The 27641-nt window shown below is 47.5% G+C and overlaps 1 protein-coding gene across 1 annotated transcript in view; it reads right to left on the bottom strand.

Annotated features, from left to right (window-relative positions):
* Positions 1–27641, bottom strand: part of col6a1 (collagen, type VI, alpha 1) — a 103481-nt gene that overhangs the window by 41002 nt on the left and 34838 nt on the right. Inside the window, exons 16-22 of the mRNA XM_069933939.1 lie at positions 24254–24316; positions 20501–20554; positions 19156–19191; positions 17461–17523; positions 14183–14245; positions 9690–9752; positions 6185–6247 (exon numbers count right to left, since the gene is read on the bottom strand). Of these exons, the coding sequence (XP_069790040.1) occupies positions 6185–6247; positions 9690–9752; positions 14183–14245; positions 17461–17523; positions 19156–19191; positions 20501–20554; positions 24254–24316 (405 nt within the window). The remainder of the gene's footprint in view (positions 1–6184; positions 6248–9689; positions 9753–14182; positions 14246–17460; positions 17524–19155; positions 19192–20500; positions 20555–24253; positions 24317–27641) is intronic.

Raw genomic sequence — 27641 nt, 5'->3', positions numbered from 1 at the left:
TGGAACGAGCTGCAGAATCGGAGACAATAACAATGTTCAAAAGACTTTATGGGTGGAAGGATATGCCCCGAATGAAGGCAAAAGGAATCAGACCAGAATTCCATCTTGGTCGACATGAATGAGTTGGCGGCAAGGCCTGTCTTACGCTGTATGCTTCATGGAGCCACCATGTTCATTTCCACCCCCTCCTCCCCCACCTCACCAAAACAAGGACGTTTGGAAATGATATTGACTTTATTTTGGGTGCGCTAAAACATTCTTGTGTTAAAAGCATCAGCAACTAATTAAGTTTCCAATGTTTTTCTTTTAAAATAACAAAAGGTATTTTGATGTTGTTTTAAAAGGTTGGGCGGCACGTTGAGCGCATGGCTATTACAGCGGGCTCGAATTTGGTGCAGTCTGAAGGAGTCTGTGCATTCTCCCCCATGTCCGTGAAGGATTCCCCCAGGAGCTCCAGTTTCCTCCTGCCCTTCAAAAATGTACTGGGGTTGCAGGTTAATGGGGTGTATTTATGGGGGGAGGGGGACATGGGCTCGTGGGGTGGAAGGGCCTGTTACCCTGCTGTTGGTCTAAATTTAAAAAAAATTTAAATTCAAAAGAAAACTGGAATTGGCAGTGGGGGATGTTACTGCTGGTGTAGTCCTGAGGTTGCCTGGGCAGCAGCAGTTCTGTCACGTGGAGAGGAGCTCTCTGGGAGGACACTGAAGGGGCGCGGATCAGATAGACCGCAGGGAAACCATGCCCCATATGCAAGGCGCGTAAAACTGGAGGACGCAGAGTAAAGGGAGAGAGATTTAAAACAGAGAACTACAGCACAGTACAGGCCCTTTGGCCCACAGTGTTATGCTGACCTAATAGCCTACCTAGAATTTCCCCTCTGCATAATCTTCCATTCTTCTCAGTTCCACATTCCTATCCTAAAAGCCTCTCTCTCTATCTCTCCCTCCCTTTCCTGCTCTCTCTCCACTGCTCTCTTCCCCTCTTTTCTCTCTCTCCCTTTTCCTCCATCTCTCTCTCTCTCTCTCTCTCTCTCTCTCTCTCTCTCTCTCTCTCTCTCTCTCCCCTTCCCCATTACTCTCTCTCACAAAAGATCCTATTGTACTTGTCTCCAACACCATAGCTGGCCATGTGTTCCATGTACCCGCCACTCTCTGTGTTAGAAACATACACCCCCCCCCCTCCCCCTGTACTTTCCCCACCAAGCATCTTAAAACTATGCCCCCTCAGGTTAGCCATTTCTGCTCTGGGGGGAAAGCCTCTGACCATCTATACGATCAATGTCTCTCATCATCTTGTTCACCCCTATCAGGTCAACCCTCATCTTCCGTTGCTCCAAGGAGAAAGGACTCAACCTATCCTCAGCTGTGCTCTCCAATCTGGTAACATCTTAGTAAATCTCCTCTGCACCCTCTCTATAACATCCTTGTGAATCTCCTCTGCATTCCCTCTAAAGCATCCACATCTTTCCTGTAGTGAGGTGACCAGAACTGAACACCATATTTTGAGGGGATATGAGGGAGCTCCTCCTCATCCAGAGAGTGGTGCGTGGTGGGAATGCACAGCCTGAGAGCATTTAGGAAGACTATGGACCGAGTGATGGGAGATGGGTGGTACTGGGTGGTATGAAGGATTTGCGGCCACACTGGCCGATTCTCAGACTCAAACCGCGCTGCAAATGGAGCTTGAAATGACCTGTTGGTCAGGTTCCTCTCCTGGCGGTGGTAATACTGGCCGAGTGCAGCTAAGTGGGTTGAGTGTACCAAGGTATGGGCAAGCAAGAGGTGGGTGTAAGGGCTGGATTCTATGCTGTTTGGGACTAGCTCAGGTGGACTACTCGGTCTGTCTGGAAAAGATGAACTGAAGGGCTGTTGCCATGCTGTAGAACACTATGACTGCACCACTGTATCAACAATTCAAAAAGCTTCCTTGTTTAATTTTATGAGATCATCTCGCAAACCTGCAGATTTATTGCATTCAGTTTGTGAACTGTCAGTACTAGTACACAAACTCAGCAGTCTGCTGATTGCCAATCCAACTACTATAACCTAGCACTCCTGTCCAAATGTTCCTCCAGTGTCATGACCACATACTCCATATTTCCACAAACTGCAGAGGAGCTCGGGTCTGCTCAGCGACTATCCCGGGGGCGCGTGTAGGCAGATGGATACCATGACTCAGCTCCCCGGGTGTGCAATTCCCAGGGTCAGAATGTATGGCTCACTCACTGATGTCCTGAGAGGGAAAGGGGGAGGGGGGAGAGAGAAAAGGGAGGGAGATAGGGAGTACGGAGTAGGAAAGAGTAAGAAGGGTAGAGAGAGAGTGAGAAAGTTAGGGAAACGTAAAGAAAGAAGAATAGGAGAGAGAGAGAGAGAGGAGGGGAGGAGGGGTAGGGAGGGGAGAGAGGGGAAAGGGAGAAGGGATGGGAAAGAGAAAGTGAGAGAGATAGAGGGAGAGAGAAAGAAAGGGAAAGAGAGTGAGAGGGAAAGGAAAGAGTGGGATGAAGAGAGGGAGGGAGAGAGAGGAAAGAAGGAAAGAGGGAGAGAGAGGGAGAAGGAGAGATGGAGAAAGATAGAGAGAGAGGAAGAGAGGGAAAGAGGGAGAGGGAGAGAGGGGGTGAGAGGGAGGGATAGAGAAGGAGAGGGAGATTGCTTCCAAGCAGCCCTGAGCTGACAAATTCAATCTTCAGCTGAAACTCCTTTGCCGGAGCAGTTCCAGGGAGCAGAATTATTTCCTGCTCAATCCCATGGGACACAATTCCCTATCCTGCCATTACACTCAACTGATGGATCAGCACTTGTTTTTTTTTAAATTGTTCCAAGGGATTGTAAATGAGCTGAATTTCTGCTTTATGCACTGAGCTCGTCGTCAATAACAAACTCTCTGCACTGATTGTACTCCCTGTGAAATAACACACTTGTTCCCAGGTCTTGTATCAATGTCAGGTAAAATTAATGCAATACTTTTGGGAAGTGATTGGCAGTACTGATTTTTAAAATTTGCTTCATCCACCTGCTCCTTTATTGAACCTTGCCACCAGCCCACCTCTCCTTCGTTTAACTCCCCATGGCCCAGCGGTGCAGCAGTTGGTAGTGCTGCCTTGCAACTCCGGTTCAATCCCGCCCTCCAGCCCTATCTGAATGGAGTATCCCTGTGACAAGGATGCTCCGGATCCCTACCACAACCCAAAGACGCGAGGTTGGGTTGGGTTAATGGTCTGCTGTGGATTTCACTGAGTGTGAGTGAGGGGGTAGAAGGTGGGAGGAGTTGACAGGAACTTGAGCAGAATTAAAAAAAAAATGTGGGAGTAGTGTCGGATTAGTGTAACGCAGTGGTTTTCACACCTCTCCTTTCCACACACATACCATAGAAACAGCCCATTTGGCCCCTCTAGTCTGTGCTCACCATCATTCCCATTGATCTGCTCCCATTCCATAACCCACCGGACCTCTCCCATCCATGTATCTATCCAATTTATTCTTAAAACTTCAGGTCAAGCCCAGATTCACCACATGAGATGACAGCTCATTCCACACTCCCAGAGTGATGTTCCCCCTAAACCTTTCCCCTTTCAGTTTAAAGCTATGACCTCTTGTATTTATCTCCCCAATATAAGTGGAAAAAGCCATCTCGCATCCACTCTGTCTATACCCCTCATAATTTTGTAAACCTCTGTCAAATCTCCCCTCATTCTTCTTCACTCCAAGGAATAAAGTCCTAACCTGATTAATCTTTCCCTGTAACTCAACTCCTGAAGACCTGACAACATCCTAGTGAATCTTATCTACACTCTTTAAATCTTACTGATATCTGTCCTGTAGTTAGGTGACCAGAACTGCACACAATACTCCAAATTTGGCCTCAGCAATGTCTTAAACAACTTTAACATAACATCCCAACTCCTATACTCAATACTTTGCTTTATAAAGGCTAAGAAGCCCAAAGCTTTCTTTACAACCCTGTCCACCTGCGACACCACCTTCAGGGAACAATGTATCTGTATTCTCAGATCTCTTTGTTCCTCCGCATTCCTCAGTGCCCTACTGTTTACTGTGTATGTTCTACCTTGGTTTGCCCTTCCAAAATGCAACACCTCACTCTTGTTGGGCTTGAGCCCTTCATCAAGGTATGGAAAACTGTAGGCAGGCATACGAACAAAATGGTGGTGAGAAAGGGACAGGGAAGGAGCACAATCCCACAGGTGGGGTGATAGATGGATAAGTTAGGGGAGGGGAATGGCATTTTTGGCCCATTCTCCCAGTCGGTCCAGATCCTTCTGCAAGCTTTGAAAATCTTCCTCACTGTCCACAACGCCTCCTATCTTAGTCTCATCAGCAAACATGTTGATCCAATTGACCACATTATCATCCAGATCATTGATATAGACAACAAACAACAATGGTCCCAGCACCGATCCCTGAGACATACCACTCGTCACAGACTTCCAGTCTGAGAAGTAACCATCCACTACTACCCTCTGTCTTCTCCCACGCGACCAATTTCGATACCAGTTTACAACTTCTCTATGGATACCCAGTGTCTGAACGTTCCGAACTAACCTCCCATGTGAGACGTTGACAAAGGTTTTACTAAAGTCCATGTAGACAACATCCACAGCCTTTCCTTAATCTACCTTCTTGGTAAACTCTTCAAAACACCATTGTTCTAATCGTACCTTGTTATGTGCATGCTTTCATACCTCCAAAGGAAAGGGGCCAATGACAGTTTTTCTCAAGCAAAATATTTCACTCATAGTTGGGTCTGGAGCAGTGGTTCTCAACCTTTATTTCCCACTCACAGACCATTTTAAGCAATCCCTTACTTACTAATCATAGGGAATACTTAAGGTGGCATGTGAGTGGGAATAAAACGTTTGAAGACCACTGGTGTAAAGGGTGGTCAGTACAGACTTGGGTTTCCTTGCTGCAACTGGACAGAGCAGATTGATGGAGCACGAGATACAAAAATCAAAGATTTACAGCATGGAAACAGCCAACTAGGTTGACTACCCAAGCTGGTCTCAATGGCCTGCGTTCAGCCCATATCCCACTGGACCTTTCCTGCATCCTCTCTCTCTCTCTCTCTTTCTCTCTCCCTCCCTCCCTCTCCCAGGGTGCTAGGATTCATGGGAATTTTGATCCATACCCAAAGCTCATCTCCAATAGCACTTAAGAACTGCAGCGTTACCCAGGATAACACTGCTCGCTAATGTGCATCCGGTGCTCCCGTTGTGACCTTTTGTACATCAGAGAGACTGGGAGATCGCTTTGCTGAGCACCTTGGCTCCGCACCGGTGACAGGGACCTCCCAGTGGCCAACCACTTCAGTTCTGCGCTCCCACTCCTTTTGACATGTCTGTCCACAGCCTCACGCACCGTCACCTGTAAGGTGGAGCAGCAACACCGAATATTCCATCTGGGCACTCTCCAACCGGATGGCAGTAACATCAGCCTCTCTGGTTTCTGCCAGCCCACTCCAGCTCTCCACCCCCTTCCCCCTTCCCTATGCTTTCACTGAGCCATTCCCCTTCCCTCTCTTCACCTATCACCCCACCTGTGGGATTGTGCTCCTCCCCTGTCCTTTTCTCACCACCATTTTGTTCAGATGCCTGCCTACAGTTTTCCATACCTTGATGAAGGGCTCAAGCCCAACACGTCGGTTATGCATCTTTACCTTTGCTATACAAAAGGAACAGTTTGATCTGTTGAGTTTCCCCAGCGTCGTGTTTTTACTTCGATCACGGTGCCTGCCAACTTTTGTATTTTACTGATGCCTGCTAATTGCCTGCTTTAAACAGCTGGAAAAAGGCTGCAGTCTACCTCACCCCACAATGAACCTCTCACAGCATTTTCACCACTGCTCCCTGAATCTCCTCCAAGACTTGAGTTGGTGACCCATGCTGATACTTGTAAGGTTTCGGTGTTTGTACCGGTTCATTGCTTTTTGTTCACTGCCCAACCATGGTGGGGGTACTCCCTCCTGGGACTGGCCCAGTAGCTCAGGGGGAAAGGCGTCAGGATGCTCCCATTATCCCAAGCAACGAAGAGGAGGAAGCCTTCATGCAGGAGGGCCCAGTTTAAGTGGGGCCGGCGGGGGAGGGGTGTCTAGACATGTCACTGCTGCTTCAGTGAGGTCTAGCTTGGCTCTACAGGCCCTATATGTCTGAGTGCAATTTGCCGCTTCTTACCATTTCACCCATCGGGCCTGCATCACCTGGATATCCCTTTGGACCTCTTGGCCCCCTGGATCCCTGCAGGGACAGACAAAGGATTAGTTAGTCCTTTAATTCCACGTTTGAGCCTTCCGATGCACATTCAGAATTGAACAACCAATGCGAAGGGGAGATGTGTGTAAGGTGATGTTAATTGAGAGATTGCTGGCTGGCTTGTAAACAGTTCCAGCTTTCCCCCACCCCTCCCCCCTTCTCCTATCAACCCTCACCCCTTATCACCTCAGCTTTTGTCTCTTATAATCCACCTGTTCTCCTACCCCTGCCCCTTCATCCCTCCTCTTCTCTCCTCCCCCCCTCCACCATTTTTTCTTCTTCTTGATGAAGGGCCCACCCAGAAACGTTGGTTATCCTTTACTTCCTGTGGAGGCCGTGCGACCTTCCCAGTTTCTCCAGCACGTCTGCGCATTGCAAGCTTTAGAAAAATGTTCAGAGAGAGAAAGAAAAAATGGTATGACGAGAAATTAACCCTTTTGAAGAAGAATGGAATGCCTTTTGGTTGCTCGTGTAACAGACACATCAGCAAAACTTCTAACAAGTTGTGATATATGCAGTTTACAACATCCCAAGTTACTGCATGTTCAACAAAGCAAAGAAGAGGCATTCTTTCTATCGTAAGAATGTACAATAGCCAAGAAAATTCTGCAAGAATTGTGCAGAGGAAAATTTGGATGGGATGAAACTGTACCAGATTCTATCGCACAAGATTGGATGAATTGGATTGAGAGTCTTAAAAGGTGTGATAGTACAGATTCTATCACCAATGTGTATATGTACATATGTACTGATTGTAGTGTAGCCTTCCCAAGATCGTGTTATATGGCGAGCTCTCCACTGGCCGCCGAGACAGAGGTGCACCAAAGAAGAGGTACAAGGACTGCTTAAAGAAATCTCTTAGTGCCTGCCACATTGACCACCGCCAGTGGGCTGATATCGCCTCCAACTGTGCATCTTGGAGCCTCACAGTTCGGCAGGCAGCAACCTCCTTTGAAGAAGACCGCAGAGCCCATCTCACTGACAAAAGATAAAGAAGGAAAAACCCAACACCCAACCCCAACCAACCAATTTTCCCTTGCAACCGCTGCAACCGTGCCTGCCTGTCCCGCATCAGACTTGTCAGTCACCAACGAGCCTGCAACAGACGTGGACATACCCCTCCATAAATCTTCATCCGCGAAGCCAAGCCAATGAAGAAAGAAGAAGTGTAGAATGACTGTGATTGGCTGTGAGTGTAGCCACACCTACTGGCAGGTCTTAAAGAATTGCTCCTAGCCAGACCAGGTCATTCTGGACTGGTCGACTTACTTGTGATATGCTCCAGTCTTTTAGTTAATAAAATTGTAGTGCACGTCAAAAGAACCAAACACTTGATCCAAATCAAGGCTTTTATTAACTAAAAGACTGGAGCATATCATAAGTAGGTCGATCAGCCCAGAATGACCTGGTCTGGCTGGGAGCAATCCTTTAAGACCTGCCAGTAGGTGTGGCTACACTCTCAGCCAATCACAGTCATCCTACACTACCATCTGTACATATGTACATATACACATTGCTGATAGAATCTGTACTATCACAAAAGGTTAGAAAGTTTTAATTTCTAATTTTATACTTACCATATTTCCTTCTTGGGTAGTTCTCAACAAGCCTATTGAATAATATTCCTCCCGGAAGAGTTATGTCTCAGTCAATAGGGAAGTCTGTTGTTTGTCTGTGATGGACATTCCTCTTGCCAGTGTTGAAGTTGAGACCAGGTATGGGCTGAGCTTCAGGATGCCTCTTAACTCTCATGCTTGATGGAGTGGGTGCCACTGAGGCAAAGAGACCGACGCATTGAGGAGCTCAGCCATTGCTTCTTTCGTTTGGGGAGCTTGGCAATTGCCATGATCCCAGATAATGCCCAGCTGATGGGAAGGGAGGTAAGGTCCAATCTCCAAGGGGTCTCGGATGCCTGACTGTCTTCATGAGCTCGGTTAGGAAACTGCTCGACTCTACCTTCCTAACATTGCTCTCACGGAGATTTTTCGGCAAGCGTTGGGTCTGAGGTGTGGCGTATTCTCCAAGCAGTTGGCGGCAGGGCTTTGGAGGCCATAGGGTCTGGATTTACAATTTAAACTGGTCTTAGATTTGGGGTCAGGGAGGTGCACCCATTGTCGGAAGAGATGGGAACAGTGCCGTCATTCGTAAGGTGTTCCCATCAGGGTGGGGAAATGGGAGTTGGTTGCATGGGCACTGGGCCCCAAGTGGTGTACCACCAGCCTATGGTTTAGTGGGGAGTGTGGCTCTGGACACCTCAGTTTTGCTTTCCCTTCTTACTTAATGATTATTTTAATGTCAAGTAATAAAAAGGAAATGTGATGTTACCTTTAGTCTATCGTAAGGTAGACAAAGATTCTCCAATTACCTGGCGCCTCTTACAGACAGAGAAAGAGAAGCAAAAAAGAGCCCCCCCCACCCCCGAGTCACTGAGTGCCCATGGATTCACCTCCCTTCTGCAGCCCCCACAGCCACCCAGAGTCTAGTCCAAACCATCGGCAACCCAAGCTCCAGATGCACCCCTCTGACAGGATCAGGGACCCTCCAGCACCCTCACAATTCCGATACCTGGTAGCCCCTTCAGCTGGTCTCGAGCCAGTCTCCAACAATCCACAACCTGGTGCAAGTCCCTTCATCGCAGTCGTCAGCCATCCTGCATGGGTTCCTCACCTCGAGTCCCCCAACTCCTATATGTTCTCCAGTCTCACTGGTCTGCCACCGTAGTCACCATCCTCCTGTCGGTCGTCTCCCCCCTTCTTACATGGATGGGAGAGGTGGAGGGCGATGGTCTCCCCATTTTCTGGTGCCCTGTGCCAGACTTCCGCTTCCCTGGACTCTGCACTCGCACTCGCCCCCTCCCCTCGCTGTGGTCGCTGCTGATTATAGGTGCCGCCATCTTGGGAGTTGTAGGATTTTAAAATAAACCACCTTCGGCTCCTTTAACAGGTCGTTTATGGGACAAACGGCAGTCAGACTGGGTGGTTGGACCCCCATGGGGAAGCACTCTGTCTCTGCTCCCCGTGGGTCCACACCAGCAACAGCACTGCCGTTACACCAGCTCAGGCAGCACCCCCAAATTTTTTTTCTTACCGAGACTTTATTAACACAGGCACATCAAAACAGATCAAGTAAATTCAAAACCTTAAATGCAAGACAACTAGGCATCCATATTAAAATGTTGCAAACCCTCTCTGGCATGCAGTGTAGCCCTCTGCCCAACATTGCCAAACCCCCTCCGTGGTTCCTGTGGACACCAAATGTTCCCATTCTACAGGCAACCGGGCCTACTACATGCTCACGCAAGATTGCAAGGTGGCATTACAGGTGGAGCCCATGAGACCTGAGGTTGGGTCCTGCTGTTGAGACCCAATGTCACAGCACCTGGCTGCGTCAAAGCCAGCATGACGTCGTCGCGCTGCACAATACCTACCTCCTTTCCTGGAGGACCCATGTCTCCTTTAAATCCTCTGGATCCAGGTCGACCTTGAACCCCCTGAGAATAAAACAAAGCAAAGTGTTACTGCTGAGCACAGTGGTATCTCTCTGCATTACTTGGGTGGGTTCTTAAATAACTTAGAGACGCAAGACGCAACTAACAGAAGTGGCTTTACTTTCTGATGTCTTCCACCATCACAGGAAACTGTTCATACACTCCCATATATGTATACATACACCCCAAAGAGGGGCATTACAGTGAGAAGGGTATATTCTTACGCGGTTAAAAAACAGTTCACGTTATCCTGACTATATAACACATAGCATGGGGGGATTAGCTCCCCACACTGCCCTTGGATTGAGGTTAACAAACACCCAGAAGTAAATCATGAAAATAGGTAGACAACATGGCATCCCCTCCACCCACTCAGCCATCCCTCCTCCCCCGATCATCTCCTGCCTTTAGCACCGCCCCACCCCCCCAGCACCATTTTGTTCGGACGCCTGCCGACATTCTCTCATACCTTGACGAAGGGCTGAAGCCCGAAACATCGGTTCCGAAAAGGACCTGTTGATCTTCCCCAGCATTTTGTGCTTTAATGAACACTCAGACTGGTCGAATGCTGTCCTGTTAGCTGGGTGACTGTTGACTCCATTCATTCAGCTGTTCCACTGCAAAATCCGTTCCCACCCTGAAGACTGAACACCCTAACACCTTTTGTCTGTTGATCTGTTCTTCTCCCCCTGCTGTTTCTTCCTTCCTCCCCCTACCTTTTAAATCAGGCGCCTGCCTGCTTTTTTGCTCAAGGAAGGGCTCAGGCCCGATACGTCAGTGATATACCTTTACCTCCTATGGATGTCGCCAGACTGGCTGAGTTCCTCCAGTGTTTACTGTGTGTTTCTACTACACGCGAAAGAAAACTATTCACTTCCCCGTCCGCCACTGTGAGTGCTCACTCCCCCTGCCAGCAGTACTGCCCAGCCACACTCAACCCCACGCACCACTGCAAGTGGGGCAATCCCATCTCTGATACCACCTCCAGAAGGTTGGGTGAATTCACAGGCAACCCACCATGTCATGGGTTGTCTCAAATTGAACCGACAAACCCCTTTTGTTTCCTCGCACAAAAATGAGGGCACATGGCAGATCGCGCCACTTGGTTCTCAAGCTGTTGTTTGGAGGCTCGGGCTCTCATGGGCACCTGACGCATAATGGGTTGGAAGAAGCGGACTAGGCGGTTTTTCCTTTCCCCTCTCTGAGCCGGCCAGTCAACTCACGGATAACAACATTTGAACCGAATTGTTAAACAATTAAACTCAGTGTTTGCATTAACGACTACAGGACACTATTTGTCATGGAAATTAACTCAAAAATGGAGACTTTGAGACATACTCAAAGAGTTTATCACGAAGGCCGCGATAGCCTTCACCACCATCAGAACCCTAGATTTAAGCGGCTTTAACACTCATATTCATACAAGAAAATGGGCCCACTGGTGTAATTTTCACATTCAGTGTCCAATAAATCTTTCAATTAATCTTTGGGCATGGCATAACAGTTCACTCTATCCTGATTTACCAGGAACCAGGTCACCTCCTCCACCTAATTTTTATACACACCACAAGCCCGGGCCACCCCATTAACCTACACCACCCCCTCCCCAACCCGGTACATTTCAAATGGTGGGAGGAAACCAGAGCAGCTGGGAAAACCCACGCAGGCACGGAGAGAATGTACAAACTCCTTACACACCTCAGTCCCCACCGCTGGTGCTGTAAAGGCACTGCGTTAACCGTGCCAACCATAAGAGCCTGCCGAGAGCAGGTTCCACATTGTGCCCTGAATATACATGGTTAAAACACACACAGAGATTCTGGAAGAACTCAGCCAGTCTCCCAGTATCCACAGGAAGCAAAGTTATATCACTGACATTCTGGGCCTGAACCTTCTTCAAGGTAGAAGCAAAAATCAGGCAATCATCTTAATGAAAGACTAGTGTTTAATGTATTATGATCTCAGCGTCTGCAGACTTTCATGTTTTACTGAATATACATGGTGCTCAGATGAGCCCCTCATCGGGGATGAAGAAGCTCGTCCAGGGTTAAACTCGGCCTGGAGTTAGGGAAGTTAGCAACAAAACCGCTGATGTTAAACCTATGCATCTCAGGGCATTTTGGCCTGCCTTTAAGCTCAGTGGAAATCCCAGGGAGTTTGTGCTCCAATTGCACTTCACCTCCTGGAGGACCAAGCTGGTGATCCCCATAATGAACCAAGGGGGAGATGGCTCCACTGTCCAACCGCCCCCTGTCACTCGGTGTGAAGCAGTGGATCTGACCATGCCAGGCCCACTCCTCTAAGTGAGGCACTTGCCAAGCATCGGGTAAACTTATGCACACATCCGTGCATCAGTTATGCATCAGTCCATGCATCTGGTATGCGTTATGGTGTTGAAAATTCCAGTTTAACAAGGTTACCGTGGTTTTGGTCTCTAATTGCTTGTTGCACTGCAAATCTGTTTAAAATGTACAACTCCACCCCCCCCCCCCCCCACCCCAGCTATTGAGCCCCAGGGCGGAGACTGATTGCGGTTGGTTTTATGACCAGGCCAAATGTTTACCTTGCCCAGCCATGCCCTGGACAAGAGGTCACAACCTTTCTGAATGCCGGGGCACTCCGGGGAGGGCACCTTTCAGTCCTCTGTGGGCATTCAGAGATGAGAGAGGCAGAGGAGGGATCAGAAGGAGGGAGTGGCAGAGCCTGTTCGTGGGTTTAGCAGTGGCGCCCAGGAGGTCTGTGGGCATGCCCAGGCCACCCTTGGCTCCATGTGCCGTTTCAATGAACAAATTCACCACTCTTTTTCATTGCAATTGCTTACGAGAACTCATCCAATCTAGAGGAGGTTTGAGGAAGGCCTAGCCCACATTTAAGGACCAATGGGCCCTTCCCTCAACAGTGCCAGACCATCCAAGAATTAAAAGTTTGATGTTAATTTTGGGTCTGTCTGAAACGTCAAAATAATTGTCTTGCTTTATTAGGACAGGGTTAAAGCTTTATCATAGTAACCAGGGCACGCCAACATGAAATTTGTCTCCCAATTCCTGTATCTGAGAAATCTTTTCTTGGACAGCTTTACTTGCTACAGCACCACAGCCTTTACCAGACCACTTATTGCCTCTGTAAGAGTCTGCTCCCATCATTCTACACCCCCCCCCCACCCCCTCCAGGTTCCCAAGGGTTTACAATGTTCCTTTGGCAGGGAAGTCCTCATCAGCGGTGAGAGGCATTTCAGAGGTGAACGAGGTAGTAGCTTCCATGGCAATGTTTAGAACACCAGAGTTTGTGATCCCAAGGTGTGTCTGTTACCCATTCCCTGGGCTTCTGATGATCTCCAAGGGTATGGGACTTCGAAGACATTGTGATCCAGCATGTCCTCTTGTCTAAGGAGTTGCAAGCTTCACTCATTGGAAACTATGGAAGGTGTGGACCCACCGTGAGAGGGGTGGATCCACCGTGGGAGGGGTGGGATCACCGTGGGAGGGGTGGACCCACCGTGGGAGGGGTGGACCCACCGTGGGAGGGGTGGACCCACCGTGGGAGGGGTGGACCCACCGTGGGAGGGGTGGACCCACCGTGGGAGGGGTGGACCCACCGTGGGAGGGGTGGACCCACCGTGGGAGGGGTGGACCCACCGTGGGAGGGGTGGACCCACCGTGGGAGGGGTGGACCCACCGTGGGAGGGGTGGACCCACCGTGGGAGGGGTGGACCCACCGTGGGAGGGGTGGACCCACCGTGGGAGGGGTGGACCCACCGTGGGAGGGGTGGACCCACCGTGGGAGGGGTGGACCCACCGTGGGAGGGGTGGACCCACCGTGGGAGGGGTGGACCCACCGTGGGAGGGGTGGACCCACCGTGGGAGGGGTGGACCCACCGTGGGAGGGGTGGACCCACCGTGGGAGGGGTGGACCCACCGTGGGAGGGGTGGACCCACCGTGGGAGGGGTGGACCCACCGTGGGAGGGGTGGACCCACCGTGGGAGGGGTGGACCCACCGTGGGAGGGGTGGACCCACCGTGGGAAGGGTGGACCCACCGTGGGAAGGGTGGACCCACCGTGAGAAGGGTGGACCCACCGTGGGAAGGGTGGACCCACCGTGGGAAGGGTGGACCCTCTATCGGAGGAGTGAGTCCTCAATCATGGCCGCTGTCACTAGGTCCCTCTATCGGAGGAGTGAGTCCTCAACCATGGCCACTGTCACTAGGTCCCACACGCCATCCTTGCTGCAAGATGCTGTTCTCTGGCGAGCTCCCACTATTGCGCCACTTTTGCCCCAGTTTACCACCCAGGTAACCGAGTTTTTGAGGGAACCCAAGAAGAATTAGTTCACCTTTCCTGCTGAGTGGAAGAAGAAAGGTTATTTTGCGAGCCTCAGCTGTGAGATCCCATGGTTGGTTGAGAACATCTGAACTCTTCGTTCAGAAGGCACTTACTGGCTCTCCACTGAGTCCAGGAGGACCATCGTGTCCCGGCTGCCCGTCAGGCCCGTTGTCACCCTGTGGAGGGAAATTTGGAGAACTTCAGTGAGGTGTCAAGGCCAATCCTACGGCCCCCTTCCCTCCCCATTTTCCCAGCCAATGTGCAGCTTGCCTGGAAACACAATGTGAGGCAGGACAGCATAGGTTCACATTCTCCAAGGGGTATAATGGGTGGGACTCCCCCACCCTGTCAGGTGCCAACATCTCCTGAAGTTGCCGCACACATTTCTAGGGTAGTTCAGAAAGACATTTTGACTCCATCTCAATCCCTTTTGCTTCCCTCATTGCGAGAAGGCTCATTCTGTGGCAGGGAACACTCCCACATAGACACAATGGATTAGATGGCATCCCTCTGTGACAGAGTATATAGATATGTTTTTGGGAGATAAATTAAGAAAGGTTTGTTACTGTTGGTCACATACAAACACTTTAAAACAGATCTTATTTGAAAAACTGGAGCTCTCCCCAATGCTAGAAATATCACCCCCACAGCCTTTACAAGAGCTTTGGAGAGTGCCCAAGAGACTTCACTAATGGATTGTTGTTTACAAAAAGGCAACAGATGGAAGAACTTGTTGGAGCTGCATTCTGTCTGGAGTGGAACTTGCTGTTCTATGAGGGCCAGGTTTTCTGTGTGTGTGTGTGTGTGTGTGTGTGTGTGTGTGTGTGTGTGTGTGTGTGTGAGAGAGATCAGTTCTACAGTGTTACAGACAGCAGCAGCAGGTGGGACTGGAACAGGACAAGCTGGCAAGCTTGTGGAAAACCCCATTTAGATGATGGGTTGTAAGTCTTTAATTCAGCCTGGTCAAAGCCCTTGTTATTCATGCAAGAGAGGAGGACTGGCTGTCTAATGTTTCACTTGAAATAAGAGAAACAAGAAGGAACTCTGTAGTGACCTGAAAGAAAGAGGTTATCATCTGGAGAACCCTGAGGGGGCAAGTTTCTTTGACAAGACATTGAAGTGGCTGGGAGTCCATCGTACAACAAATCTCCCTCTGAAAACTGACAAGAATCTTCCTGAGTGGTAACCATTCACCAAGCACCAAAGCCTGGTGAAGATTCATAAATGTTTAATTCTGCATGCAGTACGAGAATTGCCTGCCACCAGTGAACTTGGAGGAAGGAGAAGTGAGATTGGGTTGTGAACCAAAGAATTTTTCTGAACTTACACCCATATTAAATTCACGTGTGCTTAAAATTAGAAGGGGGTTAAGTTAGGTTAGTTAAGTCAATAGAATAAGTGAAAGTGTGATTCTGTTTTCATGTTTAAAGATAATTAAAAGCAACTTTTGTTTAAGTAACCATTTGTCTTGGTGAATATCTATTTTTTTGGGGTCCTCTAGGCTCCTAACACCTCTCTCCAGAGAAAATGTGGTGCTCAACAGCGACAACAGGTATTAAATTTTCTTCACTCTAGTGTTCTGTTCTCAACTATTTTCAAAATGTATCGATCAACTACCTTATTATTTTATTTTTCAGCATGTTAGTATTGAAATTAGCAGTTGATGCCCGACTTTGCCAGTAATCGCTCAGGTTGGGGTTAGAAGTTAGATGGGATATTTTCCCTCCCTTTCTTTCTCTTGTTTACTGTTGTTTATCGACTGTAATTCTATTTTATCATTACTTGAACATTATATCACATGGAACCTGATATTTGTTTTGTAAACAAAAAAAAAGATTAAGAAAAGAGAGGAAAGAAACCGATGTTGTGTTTGGCCGGGAGTCGTGGGATTGGGTTCAAGAGCCTTGAGGTGATGTATTTTTTAATAAATTCTACTTATAAATTCAAAACCACAAAAGATTCACGCATTTTACAGTCCATTCCAAATACATATGGTTTACATAAGAAAAACAATGAGAGAGAAGGAACCTCCCCACCCCCATAAACCTCCCACCCTCCTGCCTCTAACCCAGTGGGTCTCAACCTTTTTCTTACCACTCACATCCCACTTTAAGTATTCCCTATGCTCTGTGATTAGTAATATGTTGCTTAAGGTTTGATGTGAGTGGGAAGGGAAGGTTGAGAATCGCTGCTCTGAATCTAATTATTACTGGAATATTTTGCTTGAGAAAAATTGTCGTTGGGTCATTTCCTTTGGAGTTCTGAAACCATGCACATAATGGGTCAATTAGGGATGATTAATACAGGGGTTTTCAAACTTTTTCTTCCCACCAACATCCCACCTTAAGCAACCCTTTACTACTCACAGACCACCGATGGTATAGGGAATACGAGTGGAAAGGATATAGGGAATTAAAGTGGGATATGAGTGGAAAGAAAAAGATTGAGAACTACTGATTTAAGGTGTACAGATGCTCCGGAGACTTTGTCTGGTATCTGAAAGTTGTTATTCGATTTATACCTAAATAATTTATACAAGTCAACCTTGTTTAGAGGGAGGGGTTGGAATATCAGGGTATTTTTCTCTTTCCTTTATATTCTTTTTTTGTTTTTTATTAGTAGATATAAACTTGGTAAAAATGGGTTCAACTGTGGATCATGAATATGGATCATTTCATGGAATAAGATAAAAATACCTGAGAAATATAAAATCCCCTTTTTATTAATTAGGGAATCTTAATTATATCTATTTTCTAGTCACCATTAATTGTGGATATATTATGAGGAATGGATTAACTGTTAATATATTCATTGAATTCGATGTTTTGAATGGGATAAGTTCAGAAAATAATTATGTTTACACCTGACTTACAATTTTCGTGAGATATGTATATAAAATAATTTGGTTTATGTTATTAATTAGAAGACCATGTATAAATGGATTTTTTTTACATTAAAATCAATGAAGATATTGAAAATAAAAGTTTACATCCAATGACCCAGTCCCCGCAAGTGACTCTGGCAACACATTCTACAGATTTACCACCCTCTGGCTGAAGAGAATCATCTGCATCTCTGTTCTAAGCAGACACCCTTCACTCCTGAAATTGTGCCCTCATGTCCTTGACTCACCCACCATCAGCCATTATCCCAGTGAATCTTCAAGTGAAAAAAAACTCCCGTTTATTCTCTGTCTGTACATCCCCATGACTTTAAGCTGTAGTTTATTCTCTGTCTGTATGACCCCATGACTTTAAGCCATAGTTTAATCTCTCTCTGTACGTCCCCATGAAGTTAATCCTTAATTTATCCTCTGTCTGTACATCCGATTGACGTTAAGCCTTAGTTTATTCTCTGTCTGTATGTCTCCATGACTTTCGGTCTTAGATACCTTGGTTCCTCGGATGCCTCTTGAACCTGGTGGCCCAGGTAGTCCGGATTCTCCAGAAGGACCCTAGAAAATGAGAGATTAGAATTACATGGTTATTCAGGCAAATAATTGGGTGACACGGTGGCCGATGGCATGAAGAATGAGTGAAGGCATCTGCGGCAACAAAGAATACCAATGTGTACATTCCCCACACAAACTCCTCCTGTGTACAATCCCCACACAAACTCCTCCTGTGTACAATCCCCACACAAACTCCTCATGTGTACATTCCCCACACAAACTCCTCATGTGTACATTCCCCACACAAACTCCTCATGTGTACAATCTCCACACAAACTCCTCCTGTGTACATTCTCCACACAAACTCCTCCTGTGTACATTCTCCACACAAACTCCTCCTGTGTACATTCTCCACACAAACTCCTCCTGTATACATTCCCCACACAAACTCCTCCTGTATACATTCCCCACACAAACTCCTCATGTGTACAATCCCCACACAAACCCATGTGTACAATCCCCACACAAACTCCACATGTGTACATTCCCCACACAAACTCCTCATGTGTACATTCCCCACACAAACTCCTCATGTGTACATTACCCACACAAACTCCAGTGTACATTCTCCACACAAACTCCTCCTGTATACATTCCCCACACAAACTCCTCCTGTATACATTCCCCACACAAACTCCTCCTGTATACATTCCCCACACAAACTCCTCCTGTATACATGCCCCACACAAACTCCACATGTATACATGCCACACACAAACTCCACATGTGTACAATCCCCACACAAACTCCTCATGTGTACATTCCCCACACAAACTCCTCATGTGTACATTCCCCACACAAACTCCTCCTGTATACATGTCCCACACAAACTCCACATCTATACATTCCCCACACAAACTCCTCATGTGTACATCCCCACGCAAACTCCACATGTGTACATTCCCCACACAAACTCCTCCTGTATACATGTCCCACACAAACTCCACATCTATACATTCCCCACACAAACTCCTCATGTGTACATCCCCACGCAAACTCCACATGTGTACATTCCCCACACAAACTCCATGTGTACATTCCCCACACGATCTCCTCATGTGTACATTCCCCACACAAACACCTCATGTGCTTGCACAAGGAAGTTTTAGTGGTGATGGTGAATTCAAGAGGTTTGGGGAGTGGGTCTCTGGAGAAGATTACAGGCACAGGCAGCAGAAAGAAATAGCAAAGAAAGTTTAATCACACACAAAAACAATGAAAAATGTTCTAGCAGAGGATGTGTGTGTTCAGTATCATCTGCATAATATACACTGTAATGCTCAAATATTGGTGGCTCTTTGGTGAGCTGGTGTCAGTCCTCACGTTGACTGCTGTCTGTGTGGAGTTTGTATGTTCCCTGTGACCTTGTTCCCCAACCCCCTTCCATTGTGCTCCAGTTTCCTTCTATATCCCAATGACGATTTTGCGAATTAAGTGCCCACCCCCAAGTAGCAGCCCAGTCATAGGAAAATTGGCAGGGGAGAGGGGTGAGAAAGAGTGAAAGAGCAGCGGGGAAATAAGCCAGCAGAGGGGGAGGGGACAGCTCAGGGCCGATGGCCAAAGTGACAATCTTCTAGGTCGCAGAGCACTGAATCTGAGAATGAGCAATCAGAATCAAAAGCCCGTTTTACCTACCGGCTCGCCTCTGCTTCCATCATTCCCCAGGGGTCCCTGCGCACAAGTGCAAACAGTTTTCAGAGACAGATCGTCCACACATAACTTAACAATTCCCCAACTGTTCGGGAGCTCATCGGCCCCCACACTCCAGTAGAAAGGCTCCCTGCTCTATTTTAACATTACTTCTTGGTGGGGTTTCTTTCCCGATTCACAAAAGGAAGTAACGAGGAAGCTTACAGAACTGTGTGGTTTATTGCTGAGGGGAATTCAACATCAAAGAAGGGAGGCAATGCTTCCACTTTACAAACCAGTGGCAAGACCACATTGGCCCCATGAACATTATGGGTGGCCGGGCTGATCTTCTGTCCGTTGAAATTTACAAGTGTGAACGAGGTCTTAATCAAAACCTGCAGGATTCCTGATACTGTAGCAGGGAGGAGGTTCCCTAGTGAGGGAGAATCTTGAACCAAAAGGTCAGTGATTATGGGGTTCGCACGCGAGGTGATATAACCCCTACACTGGCCGCTCTCCTACCAGCCTTTACTGCGGGGGGGGGGGGGGGCGACCACTGTGCCTGCAGGTAGGCAACCTGGGCAGCTGGCCCCAACTGGTCGGCTGTCAATCACCATATAAAGACTAATGAGCCATCCCCTTTGGGGGACAGTCAGGCACATGGAGCCTGAAGTGGACTGAGTCCTGGTGTGTACAAATTTAAGCTGATTAAAGCCTGTTGTACAGTCTGCGGACCTTGTGTCTGAATTCTTCGCACAGCAGCGCTCACAGCACGTTTAAATCAAAAGACTTTTTTTTCACAGGGGATTGTGAGTCTTATGAAGGCAGAACTTACCACCCTTCAGTTATACATGACCAGAAGACACAAGCCTGTCCCGCCATTTAATCACGAGCTGATCCATTTTCCCATTCAGCCCCACTGCCCGGCCTTCTTTGATGCCCTGGCTAATTAAGGACCTATCAATCTCTGCCAGGCCTTAACCAATGATCACCGGTACCCTGTGTATCATAGAGCACTCAGGTCTCAGTTCTTGTCTTACAGCACTATGCAGTAAGACATGAGGACACTGCTATGCTCTGGCAGTCAGTGAGCCGGGAGAATCGACTTTGAGTGGATGTCACCACGACGCAGGTGACAGAATGCAAAGAAATTTCAGTTGTGAATTTTTGACGTCTCTTTAATTTATCAAGTCTGGAACCAGCAGATCATGGAAATGCTGGGATATGGAGATTGAGTTGGGAAAGTCCAACCATGAACTCAAATGAATGGAAAGGCGGGGGGGGGGGGGGTGTTTGGTGAGCGAACTATTCCATATCTCCACTTGTTCCTCAAAGCAGGAGCAGGACTTACATCATCACCTCTCTCTCCTGGATCTCCGTTACTTCCTCTGCTGCCGGGATTGCCCTGTTGGAGACAGAAAAGCAACATATCGCGTGTTGAAGACAGCTGGGCAGAACAACTGGCTTATGAAGAATTCTCCTCGGGGTAAATCCTCACTGACAGAACTCCGGGAAATGAAGTCTCTTCTTAAAGAGCCATCCTTCTACACTCTCAATCAAACCTGTGGTATTTCTCGCCTGCCCCATCACACTGCTCGGTGCTCAAGTCTCCAATGTCAATCCCCTGTTCTGCAACCCTCTGCTCTTCTTCAACCCTGTAAACCCCTCCAGGTCTCTTCTCTCCTTGAATACCCCTCCATTTAATCATGGTGATTATGCCTTCAGCTGCCAAGGCCCTGAACTCCAAAGTTCCTGCCTAATGCTTCCTCGTCTCTCCTCTCTGCTGTACAACAGAGCAGTACCGCCCATTCAGTCAAGGCCGAACATGAAACCCAATTGAAACAAACTCTGTTGTTTGCACCTCTCTGTTCATGTTTCTGTCTCCTCTTCTCTTTGGCTTGGCTTCGCGGACGAAGATTTATGGAGGGGTAATTTCCACGTCAGCTGCAGGCTCCTTTGTGGCTGACACGTCTGATGCGAGACAGGCAGACACTGTTGCAGCGGTTGCAAGGGAAAATTGGTTGGTTGGGGTTGGGTGTTGGGTTTTTTCTCCTTTGTCTTTTGACAGTGAGGTGGGCTCTGCGGTCTTCTTCAAAGGAGGTTGCTGCCCGCCGAACTGTGAGGCGCCAAGATGGATGGTTTGAGGTGATATCAGCCCACTGGCGATGGTCAATGTGGCAGGCACCAAGAGCTTTCTTTAGGCAGTCCTTGTACCTCTTCTTTGGTGTACCTCTGTCTCGGTGGCCAGTGGAGAGCTCGCCATATAACATGATCTTGGGAAGGTGATGGTCCTCCATTCTGGAGACGTGACCTACCCAGCGCAGTTTGATCTTCAGCAGCGTGGATTCGATGCTGTCGGCCTCTGCCATCTCGAGTATTTCGATGTTGGAGATGAAATCGCTCCAATGAATGTTGAGGATGGAGCGGAGACAACGCTGGTGGAAGCGTTCTAGGTGCCATAGGTGATGCCAGTAAAGGACCCATGATTCGGAGCCGAACAGGAGTGTGGGTATGACAACGGCTCTGTATACGCTAATCTTTGTGAGATTTTTCAGTTGGTTGTTTTTCCAGAATCTTTTGTGTAGTCTTCCAAAGGAGCTATTTGCCTTGGCGAGTCTGTTGTCTATCTCGTTGTCGATCCTTGCATCCGATGAAATGGTGCAGCCAAGATAGGTAAACTGTCTAGAAACCTCTTAAACACCTCCTTCCACCACTATTCCTGGCAGCCTGTTCCAGGAATAAATTTTCCCCACGTATCTCCTTTAAACTTTCCTCCATTTACCTTTTGTTAATTTTTTTTTAAATTTACCATTTCAGGTCAATTTATCAAACATAAACATAGGTTTCTTCACCTTGAACAATACATTACAAAAGAAACGATACAAAATGATACATTATTTTGTTTTTATCCCCCCCTCCCCCCAAAAAGAAAGCACAAAAGAAAAAAATGGAGTGAAGAGATTACATAAACCAACATATTTATAACATACCCAAATATGTAATTCTTATGTTTTAAATCAACTCTAAATGTTAAATTTCAATATATCACTCCTAATTAATCATACATTTATTAAGAATCTAATTTCTCTTACATCATCCAATTTAAATTCCGTGTTAAATCTATTCTCTAAAGTAAAATAAAACATCAATGTAATCGATATAACTCCATTCATAAACATATTGAAGAATAATAGAACGACCTCTTCCTCCATTTATCTGAAACCCATGTCCTCTCGTCTGTGATATATTCATCCCCAGAGAAAGATTATGACTGTCTACCCTCCCAATGGCTCCCACGGTCTTATAAACTTCGACAAGGTCTCCCCTCAGCCTCTGCCGCTCAGTGGATTTGTAAACCACCTCTTGGACCAAGCTGTTAGCCCTCAGCGCTGATGCTTCCTCAGTTCAATCAGTGTCAACTTTTTTTGGAGTTTGGATAATGTTTTCAGCTGCGTGAATGGTGCTCTACTAATGGATATTATTATTTCAGAGTCTTCCTGAGGCTGGAGGTGGGACCCAATCTCATGTAATGCATGATTTCCCATTCCTTAATACAAGTAAGGAACATCAGGACCGAACATGCCGGGGAATTCTGATTGATGGGAGAGAAGGTGTGCCCCCTTTGCAGGAACAATAGGAGCCCTAGACAACAGAAAGGCCTGCAGCACCCCAACAGGCCAAGTGGCCCATCCCGTCTACGCCAAGCTGTTATTCTGCCTAGTCTCACTGACCTACACCCGGGCCGTCTTCCTCCACACCCCTCCCATTCATGTACCTGTCCAAATTCTTAAATGTTAAAATTGAGCTCGCATTCACCACTTCAGCTCATTCCAAGCTCCCCCCACTCTCTGTGTAAAGTTTCCCCTCATGTTCCCTGTAAACTTTTTTCCTTTCACCCTTAACCCATGTCCTCTGGTTTTTGTCTTACAGAACCTCCGTGGAAAAAGCCTGCTTGCATTTACTCTATCTATAACCCCCATAATTTTATATACCTCTGTCAAATCTCCCCTCATTCTTCTTCACTCCTGGGAATAAATTCCTCTCCTGTTTAACATTTGTCAGGAAGGTGCAACAGCAACTGCACTTCCTGAGAAGACGGAAGCGGGCAAGGCCCCCATCAAATCAACCTTCTACAGGAGCTCTATCGAGAGCGTCCTGGCCGGCTGCATCACTGCAGAGAAATGGATCGGAGGTCAATCCACAGGACCATAAGAGCGGCAGAGAGGATCACTGGAGTCTCCCTCCCCCTCATCCATATGATCTACCTGGATCATTGTCTGAAGAGGGCACGCAAAATCATTGAGGACCCCTTCCACCCCACAAACAGCATCTTTCAGTTGCTCCCATCAGGGAAAGAGATACAGGAGTATCAGAGCCAGAACTACTAGGCTGGGGAACAGCTTCTTCCCAAGGGCAGTGAGGATGCTGAACGACCAAAGGATCTGCTCATCCTAACCCTCCAAGACTTTCATATTCATGAAACAATACTTATTTGTTTATATGAATACTTGTCCTGCATACTTGTCCTGAATACTGTTTGTCTGTATGTGTGTTATGTCTGGGTGTGTGTCTGCCGGTTTTGCACCAAGGACCGGAGAATGCTGTTTCGTCGGGTTGTACTTGAGCAATCAGATGACAGTGAACTTGACTTGACTTCACTTCCCTGTAATTAAATTTCCCAAGTCCCTGCAACATCCTTGTAAAACTTCTCTGCACTTTTGCTGTAGATAAGTGTTCAAAACTGCACTCCATACTCCAAGTTTGGCCTCGTCAAAGTTTTATATATGTTTACCAATAACTCCTGGACTCAATAATTTGATTTATGAAGGCCGACACACTCTTTGTGACCCTATCCACCTGTGATGCCATGTTCAGGGAATTGTGTAACTGTATCCCCAGATCCTGGTGTTGTACCGCACTCCTCAAGGTCCTATGTAACTGTATCCCCAGATCCTGGTGTTGTACCGCACTCCTCAAGGTCCTACTGTTTACCGAGCTAGCGACATTAGGAGCACCTATCTGGCAAAGACCCTGAGCCCCACAGAGCAAAATGACCAGCCTCGGAGGGCCATTGCACAAATGCCCATCCACAGTAGAGACAGACCTTATCACCTGGTCTCCCCATGGGTCCACTCCGTCCCGGTTCTCCGTCGAGGCCGGATTCACCCTGAGTGCAAAATGAAACAGGCAGTTATTTGATAGGCCAAGCTTCTGACGTGCAGTTGTCATCAGGTATTCAGATGTCTCCCAAGCTATGTCTAACTGCCTGGCAGGTCACCAGCAGATATTGTTGAGATACCTAATGGGCCCCAGGGTTTAATCGGCTTGTGTTTTTTTAACCCTGCCCCCCCCCCCCCCCCCCCCCATCCGACCTCAAGGAGATCACAAACATCATATCTTGGTATCTCTCTTCCCTGTTTTTATGACAGAGCAGGAATCGGATGAGATGCAAGGTATGGTTACCTTATCCTGGATCTCCCTCCCTGGCTGGACTACAGCACTTTGTAAGTGCACCAAGCCCCATGACATCACAGCATATATGTACCCTCCAAGTAACATGGAACATTACAGCACAGTTCCTGCTGACCTATATAAATCTACTCAACAATCTAAACCTTCCCTCCCTCTCAACCAAGTGCCTGTCTAAGAGTCTTGTAAAAGTCCCTATTGTGCCAGTTCTCCACCTCCACCTCTGGCAATGCATTCCAGCCACCCACCACTCTGTGTAAAATACGTAGCCCTGATGTCTCTCCTGAACGTTCCTACCTTCACCTTACAGAGATGTCCTCTGGTATTTGCTACTCTTGTTCCAGGAAAATGGCACTGGGTGTCCACCCTATCTTTGCCTCTCATAATCTTGTAGAGATCTATTAAGTGTCCTCTCACCCTTCATCAGTCCAAAGAGAAAAGTCCCAGCTTTGTTAACCTTGCCTCATAAGACTTGTTTCCCAATCCAGGTAACATCCTGGGAAATCTCCTCTGCCCCCTCTCTGTAGCTTCCACGTCCTTCCTGTAATAAGGTGACCAGAATTGAACACAATGTTCCAAGTGTGGTCTCACCAGAGTTCTATAGAGCTCCAACATTACCTCACGATGTTTGAATCCAATCCCATAAGCCTTCTTACTACTGGGGCGGTACGGTGGGTGTAGTGGTTAGAGCAATGCCTTTTGAATCCTCACACTGTCTGTCAGGAGTTTGTACCTTCTCTCCGTGTCTATGTGGTTCTCCCCCTTCCACCCCAGGGGCTCTGGGTTCCTCCCACCGTTTGAAATGCACCGAGGGTTGTAGGTCAATTGGGCGACACGGACTCGTGGGTTGAAATGGCCTGTTCCTGTACGTCTAAAGTTAAGGTAGCTTTATCAGCCTATGTGGAAACCTTGAGAGAGCTATGGATTTGGACCTCAGTGTTCCCCCTGTTCTTCCACACTGTCGAATCCTGCCATTGACCACATACTGCACCTTCAAGTTCGACCTTCCAAATCTGTGTCCTGTTCCATCTCCATGCCATCTAGATGGCAGAGGTAGAAGGTGGGCCCACTGACTTTGAGGAGGTGGTGAAAACCTTTTGAATCAGTCAGGGCCATTGTAGGTGACAACATTTTGGGTTTTATTTGTATAAAACGAGTCACTGATTCATAAGTAAAACTGCAGATATTTGAGATCTGAAGTAAGATGGAAAATGCTTTCAGCAGGTCGTGTCACAAACGGGTTAATAGAAGCAGGGAGGTCTTATTGGAGAGGCCACACTTGGAGGATTATGCGCAATCTTGCATAATCTGACGCTCTTGCTTTCGAGGGTGTGCAATGGAGCTTCACCAGACTGATTTCTGGATTGATGGACGAGGAAAGACTTGGGTTATACTCATCAGAAATCAGATGGGATCCCACTGAAATGTTTAAAGTTCAGATGGGCAAGAAGAATATTCCTGATGTTGAAAAGTCCACCACAAGGGACCACAAGTAGCCGCCTCTCCCAGAGGGTTGTGAACTTGCTGCACAAAGTTGTTGAGGCCAGTGCATTGGACAGATTCAAAGGGGGAGTTGGATGTGGCCCTTGTGGTTAAAGGGATCAAGGGATAGGGAGGGAAAACAGGAACAGGGAGCTGAGGTCCCATGATCAGCCACGAGTGTATTCAATGCCTTCACCCATTTCCACGTTTTGTCAATAAATTGACCTGAAATTTTAATCCAAAGATGGCTGCCCTACCTAGCTTTTGTACCCTCATTTGTCTACAGTATTCATGTCCAAACAAGGCTAAGTTCGATTGATGACTGGTGAAGCAGCTCATCTTCAGTGCTTCTTTTTGAAGGGACAGGGGAGATATTGGGGGTGGAAGAAGGCCTTTGTAATTTACACATTATTTTGGTAAGAATGTCCATTGTTTTATTGTAAGGTTGAACTAAAACATTTCTTGATCAGGCCACTCGTCTGAGTGCTAGTAACCCAGTACTACCTGTCGCGTGGTCGGGTGGTTGGCCATTAAACTGGCTCCCCCACCAGTCTTGCTTGGTGCGGAGGGTGGCTAGACACCCTGCAGGATGACAAACAAAGCCTGTCAAAGGGCGGATGAATCCTCTCATCAGGTCGACGGCCATCTAGCAAGCACATGCCGTGAAGCGCGGAAAGGGCATCCCTGGCATCAAAGCTTGGTCTAGCAACAGAACTTCCCCTGGCCGTTCTGGACCTCACCAGGCCGCTGGATCTGGGAGGGGATGCCAAGAGGCAGGTCCGGACCTGTGCAACCCCTGACTCGCCCTAAAATCCATTCACACACTTGCGGCTCCTTTCTGAGGAGCAGGGTGTAAGCCCCACAAACTGACTGAAAGGAGATACCATCATCCTACAGGATGGATCACCAGAAGATGAAGTAAAACTCTCACCAAGGCCTGGGATGCCACTGTTTTGTGCTATCACCTGTCCTTTCACTCAGCTCAGGTCTTCTGACAATAGGCCAGCTGTTTGGCCCTGAAATAAAAGCCACTTCAGAAGGATAAGCAGTTGGCCTACACAAACGAGAAATGTGCAGGCCCCTCAACTGTCTCCTAACCCCCCATAAGGAGGAGTTAAGGTTGCCTTTGCTGTGTTTAATGAGACCTGCTGCGTCCTACACAATCACATGATCCACTAAATCTCAATAAGATTCCATAGACCATTTTAGATCCCACTCAAGTTGTTTCAGCCTCAACGCACCAACTAGAAAACGCCCTCTTTCTGTCGACGTCCCAGAATATTTGCGTGTGTGTTTGCGTGTGTGTGTGTGTGTGTGTGTGTGTGTGTGTGTGTGTGTGTGTGTGTGTGTGTATTATAGGTGATCTTGTCCTACACGCCTTTCAAAATCAGCTTTGAATTTCATTGCGTTTCCATTTTGATCAGTACCTATTCTGAAAAATAGCCCAAATCAGGGAAAGATGGAAGATTAAAGCCTCCCTCAGAGGCAGCACAAAGGAAAAGGAAGTAATTGTCCCCCGCGCTTTGACATTGGGAATAACT

The sequence above is a fragment of the Narcine bancroftii genome, chromosome 4 (genome assembly GCF_036971445.1).
Source record: "Narcine bancroftii isolate sNarBan1 chromosome 4, sNarBan1.hap1, whole genome shotgun sequence".
Taxonomy (NCBI): Eukaryota; Metazoa; Chordata; class Chondrichthyes; order Torpediniformes; family Narcinidae; genus Narcine; species Narcine bancroftii.
The sequence above is the reverse complement of the archived record's forward strand: the minus strand, read 5'-3'. Positions and strand labels throughout refer to the sequence as shown.